Source organism: Tamandua tetradactyla, chromosome 23, assembly GCF_023851605.1.
Source record: "Tamandua tetradactyla isolate mTamTet1 chromosome 23, mTamTet1.pri, whole genome shotgun sequence".
In the NCBI taxonomy this organism is placed as follows: Eukaryota; Metazoa; Chordata; class Mammalia; order Pilosa; family Myrmecophagidae; genus Tamandua; species Tamandua tetradactyla.
Genome location: NC_135349.1, coordinates 18,459,353 through 18,465,712, shown reverse-complemented (window position 1 = coordinate 18,465,712; position 6,360 = coordinate 18,459,353). Strand labels below are relative to the sequence as shown.

General features: G+C 41.9%; 1 protein-coding gene across 1 annotated transcript; it reads right to left on the bottom strand.

Moving 5' to 3' along the window:
• Positions 1 to 2,249: 2,249 nt before the first annotated feature.
• Positions 2,250 to 5,752, bottom strand: CHCHD2 (coiled-coil-helix-coiled-coil-helix domain containing 2). The gene is made up of 4 exons (XM_077141051.1): positions 5,571 to 5,752; positions 3,886 to 4,141; positions 2,967 to 3,123; positions 2,250 to 2,544 (listed from the first exon to the last, which is right to left on the bottom strand). The coding sequence occupies exons 1-4, from the start codon at positions 5,618 to 5,620 to the stop codon at positions 2,534 to 2,536; spliced, it is 474 nt and encodes a 157-aa protein (XP_076997166.1). The 5' UTR covers positions 5,621 to 5,752; the 3' UTR covers positions 2,250 to 2,533.
• Between the last annotated feature and the right edge of the window lie 608 nt (positions 5,753 to 6,360).

The following is a 6,360-nucleotide window of genomic DNA, read 5'->3' as shown; positions in this document are numbered from 1 at the left end:
TTCTTATGTATTATGTAGATATCCCTTCTTGGTTTCTGGTGTATCAGAGTGGCTAGAGGGAATTACCTGAAACTGCTGATCCGTATTCCAGTGGCCTTCATTCTTGAAGACGATTATATAACTATAGCTTTTACAATGTGACCGTGTGATTGTGAAAACCTTGTCTGATGACTCTTTGATCCAGGGTATGGACAGATGAGTAAAAAAAAATAAGGATAACAAATAAATAAATAATAGGGGGGATAAGGGGGAAAAACATTGGATAGATTGAAAAACTAGTGGCCAATGAGAGGTAAGCATGAAGGGTAAGGGGTATGGGATATGAGTTTTTTTTCCTGAAGTGATACGAATGTTGAAAAAATGATCATGGTGATGATTTAAAATACGTTACAATATTGTGAACCATTGTTTATATTCTATGTATGTGAAGATTTCTCAATAAAATTAAAAAACAAACAAGTCTGATATTAAGTCCAATTTAGAGGAGAGTGTGACTTGCTCAAGGTTACTGCATAAATGAGGAGAGCCCAGATGCCGAGATAAACCTCAGATGCTGTGGGTCCAAGTGCCCTTTCACTTCTTTCATGTCATGCTAACCATCTTTCACCCTGGAAAATTTTTTCTGAGTTATTATATATAGAGGAGTTGAGAACCACTTCAGTGTATGAGCTTCTAATGAAATGCAACACCCACTTCCAAAGATGAAAACATCTCAATCCCCTCCTTTTACTCCTATTAATGGGCTCCATTCCCCCTCACTCTATGCTATAGATACAAAGCTGTTTCTTTTCTTTTTTGCATGCTGGTGGGGATCACATTTCATTTTTTTTTCATGTACTGCAGCAACATTTCTTGAATTTTTTGGAGGGAATGCATGGGCTAGGAATCAAACCTGGGTTTCCCATGTGGCAGGTGAGAATTCTACCACTGAACTACCCTCGCCCCCCCCCCCCCCCTTTTTTTAATGCATAGTCGGGAAACCAAGCCTGGGTCTCCCACGTGGCAGGTGAGCATTCGACCACTAAACCACCAATGCACCCTCTTTTGCTTTAATACATGATATAATTAATCCCTTCTGGCCCCAGGGCCGCAGGCCTATGCAGGCCTATGCAGGCCTATGCATCCAGATTACACCCTGCCCTTCTCAGTGCAACCAGCACTCCCAGAAGGCAGGGCAGGCCAGCCAGGCTGCTATTTTATCACCACTCGTTTACTTTTCTTTGATGCAGTGATTCACTATCTGGATACCCAGCCTACACCATGATGCCTTGGACAGGAAGGGCATCTGAGCACTCTCCGATGTATTGAACTGTCAGAATGGGTCAAGGAGCCGACTGCTGTACCTAGGAGGGACTGGGCTGGTAGGCTGGCTGTGGGTGAATTCTCTGACATCGTTCAGGTTTTCTAGAGTCATGGCCCTTTTCAGGAATTGGTAGATGAGGTGTGGGGTGGGACACTCAAAGAACATAGCTGAGGACAAGAGGCAACTCATTCAACAAACAGCTCATTCACTTCATAGTACTGGACGCCTGTGAAACTCGGATATCTAACAGGACCTATGAAAATACACTGGTGAGTGGGAAAACTGCACAGCCAAATGTAGGGCAGAGGTAAGCTTAGAGGTGAGTGAAAATGTTAGTTCTCTATGAAGGATGGAACTGGGTTCATTTAAGAAAAGAAACTATTCCTCTTCTCCTTCCAAGTGAGTCTACCCCCTTAAAACAAAGACAACATGGGGCAGGTAATGGCAGCTCCAGCTTGGTTTTGAGTCTTCTAGGTAGAAGAAAAACATTCACAGAAGAACTGCCTGGATTTGGACAATAATTTTTATTTTCATCCAATTAAATACAGGGAAGCAGTAATATGTAGTCCTGGTCTGGCTACAGGGAACCCACTCATGTAATGGGGTCTAGTCCCACATCCCGCTTATGAGCCACTTGATTACAAACACCTAGCATTCTAAATAAAGTTTTCTGTTCCTGCTGGTTCCCAAAGTCCTGAAACCCCTGGATCCTTTTTAATGAGCAGCATGTTTGCTACTGAGCCATCCCTTACACAACTATTTCTCTACAAAAGTTCCTCAGGGAGCTCTGTCAGATCCTCTGGGTGGATGCTAATTTAATATCCAATGACAGTAAACTAAATGAGCTTCAAAGACACATTAAGACGAATTTGTGAAATGAGTATTTTCAGTCTGCATTCATATACCTTATCCAACTGATGACTTTTCACTTAAAAGACACCATACCTTGGAAGAAAATCACTTTATTCTAATTAGTCACAGATAATAACATTACAGCAGCTGGTTTAAGGAGGCAACACAAACATCTGTCCAGCCCCAAACTCTATACATCTCAGTGAACTCTTCTATAAGAACACCCTCTCCTTTTGTGATTCTGAAGCAAAGAAGCTACTGATAGAGAGGTTTAACTGGTGATTTTATACTTTATACTTTCACTATCAATTACAGTCTTAGGCAAAATTAACTTGGTCATTAGATCAGATTTTCCATTTCTTCAGTTTCAACTTCAGATTACACTAATCCTGCAAACAGAAAAATTTTAGAAGTTAGCTGCAAATATTCAACAATACAGAAGTCTTCCAAATCACGAGAGGAGGGATCCAATGTTAAACTGATTTCCTTTGTAAGCTACTGAAAGCATCCTGCAACTAACAAAACTTCAATTCTACACTTTGCACAACTGAGAAAAGACGTAACACTCATGCTTCTTTCTAAGGATAGTCTGAGGTAAAATCAGATTCAGAACACAACTGGCAAAGGCTTAAGACAAGGACTAGAAATCTCTGGGCCAGTTCCAAGTTATAAAATTTGAAATTTAAACAAAATATCTAATTTGTCTGCTCAATTTATTAAAAACAGAATTTCCAAATTCTATAGGCTCCAGAAGCACCAATCAGTGAGTTCAGTAAATGTGGTTTCATTTATGGATTGATAAATTACCTACCATTTGCAATTCTGCACTGCTTCAGCACCTCATTGAAACCCTCACAAAGCTTAGCATCAGGCTGGTTCTGGGCACACTCCAAAAACTGCTTGACCTCAAAGAGGCAAGGGCCATACTCCTGCTGCCTCTGGTTTGCTGGCTGGGCTCCCTGAGGCTCCTGTGAATGCAGAACATGCAAGACCATTGAGAAAGGAAATCAAATCTACACCTGGAAAAAGAGCAATGTCCACTATCTTTGAGGTTAATGGGGAAAGAGAACTAGAAAGAGACACAAATTAGTTTTCATCAAAATAAAAGAATATGGAAGGTGAAAATTTTTAAATTCAGAAAGCAAATATCTAACAAAATTGCAGTTGTAAATAACTAAAAAACAAAGATACAAATAAGGTAGGATAGTTATCTGGGTATCTTTAGACTAAAGTGGAGTTTCACAGAGAAAAACTGGGACTATTATGACAAAAATAGATGGATGAGAATTTCAAACATACTAGAAATACCATAGAGAATACAGACATACTCAGAGAAAATCCACATAGCTCTGAAAAGGGTAGTTGCAAACATGAGGTAAGAAATCAGCTATGAGATTTCTGAACCCTTAATTGGGAATGAGAATGGATTAGCAAGGACAGTCACAGAGATAAAATATTTAAAAGAAGGGGAAAATGGTTGTTGTATGAGCCAAGTTGGACTGCTACAATCCTATTCCTTGGGAAGAAATATAATTTGTACAATACTCGTTGATGCTGGCCTAAGGCACTAACTCAGTTGCTAAATGTGGCTTTTGATAACCCATTTCCTATTAACAGTATGGTGAATTCTAAATTTAAATACAGTTCCTTCAAGACACAAGGAACTTACAAATGAATAGGTTTTCTCATAAAATACACTCATGGAAGGGCAATGCTGCCAAAAATCTTACCTGGTAAGTGATGTCAGGACTTGAGGATTCAGCATTGCTCCCGGCACCAAGGCCCCCAGTGATGGCATGACCCAGAGTATGCCCAACAGCAGAGCCCACAGCCACGCCAGCTGCAGTGGTTGCCATCTGGGCCATCAAACCTGGCTGCCGGGGTGCAGCAACAGGTGAACCAACTGCAGATGGTGGGGCTGCTGCTGGTGGCTGAGCTGCTGGCGCTGGCCCTGGCCTAGGCGCAGCTCTCATCTGAGGCGCCCGGCTGTGAAAGAGAAGAACACAAACTATAAAGTTCCCAAGCTCAACCAGGTTAGGAAATTAAAAACTTAAACAAACAAAACAATTTGTATATTATAATAAACCCCAGAATTACTTTTTTTTTAATTTTTAAAATTTTTAAAAAAAATACCAAAAAACACCAAACGCAAATGTTCTTAACCTTTGATCATTCTGTTCTATATATATAATCAGCAATTCAAAATAACATCACACAGAATAACCTTTTAAAATATTACACACAAATACCTATTATTCTAGGTGGTGGGAATACAATGTGAACAAGAGACAAAACTCTCTGCCTTCATGGAGTTTATATACTACTGAAGGATCAAACAGGTAAAATACGTTATATGGTACTAAATGCTATCGAAAAAATTATCAGGAGAGGGCGAGTATGCTGTGAGATGCCCCAATTTAGGACAGTAAGGGAGGGAATGTGATACTGTGCTCTATGTCCTGAACGTGCAATCAAAAAACCCAGGTTTGAAACCTGGCTTTCTAAGTTTATTCCCATTTCCTTATTTCTGTAAAACAGGAATAACATCTACCTCTGAGGTTATGCGGTGTAATCAGCAACACGTTTATAACATTCCATTGTGGTAACATATAAATAACAAAATTTACCATTTTAACCTGTACAATTCAGTAGCATTGATTACATTCACATTATCGTGCTACCATCACCACCAACCATTACCAAAACAGAAACTCTTACTGAGAGATAACTCCCAACTCCCCCTCCCTCATCTCCTGGTAATCTCTCTACATTCTGTCTTTACTCTTTACTTTGTCTAGATATCTCATGTAAGTAGAATCAAACAATATTAATCCTTTTGTGACTGGCTTATTTCCCTTAGCTATAAGGTTTTCAAGATTCATCCATGTCGTAACATGTATGAGCGTTACATTCCTTTTTATGGCTAGTTCTATTTTACTGTACCTATATACCACAGCAATACATTTTAAAGTACTATCGGTGCTCAATGATTACTCACTGAATTGAAATGTTTCCCGATTATACTATCCTTCTTTTACATTGTTTTTTGTTGTTGTCATTGCTATTTTTGACATTTTACCTGATTTTCATCACAAAAGTCCAATTTTTTTAGAACTTGCCTGTTTTTACAATAGCGTATAGGCAAAAGCTTATAACAAGCACTTGCCTAAGGTATTTTAACTGATAATTCACAGGAAAAGAATTCAGCTACTAACAGGACATCTACCGACACGTGTAGTGCACCTACTCCCACCCAGCTTGTCCCGCCGGCCAGGGCCGCACACCTGGCTCAAACGCCCCCACTCGCGGCCTCCCCCAGGCCGACGCCTCAGCCTAGCGCGGCACCCTCTGCGTCACGGTGCCTGCAGCGGCGGGCCGCCCACGCCTCGGCCCCAAGCCCCGCTATTATCCTTACCTGGCCGGAGGGGCCATGCGTGAGGTACGGCTTCGGCTTCCACGCGGCATCACAACCAGGCGGCGGTAGCTTCTAGAAGGACGAAAGTCTGAGAAACAAGCCTGGCAGCTACTGCGAAGGAGAGTAAGGACAGCGTCACCCCGCAGTCAATTAAGGCGAGCCCGCGGCCAATCAGCGCGAGCCCACGGCCTATCAGCGCGAGCCCTCAGCCAATCACCGCGCAGTCTGAGGTCTTCCCTGCGGCCGTGAAGGTCACTGGGAAGTGCGTAAGGCAAGCGGGACGCCTCGTCGTTCGTCATGAGCTGGCGCCGGGGTTGTTTAGGAACCCGGAAGTTCTTGTGCTTGCCGTTGTCTTCCGATTGTGGAATGAATCAGAAACACTAGAGAATTATTTCCTAAGGCAGCTAGTATTCATTCAAAAAAATAAATCAGGTGGTGGTGAAATGAAGAAAAAGCAGGGTAAGGGGAATAGGGAGTTAGAGGTTGGTCTGGGCAGACCTCTTTGAAGAGTTAGCATTTGCACAGAATCCTTGAAGTGGGGGGAGCAAGTCCTTTGGTTATCAAGAATAAGAATTCCAGGGAATAGCAATTGTAAAGGCCCCAAGGACCTGTGATTTGGTGTATTTGGTGTGAAATGGTGTCACATTTTCGAATCGCTGCAGTCGGGGGGAAAAGTTGACTGGTGGCATTTCATAGGTGGCTTCATAGTAAAGTTCTTGGGGGTGGGGTGAGATAATATGAAGAAGAGGGAGCAGAAATGGAACCTTCATTTCTGCGCGGATGGCTGTCA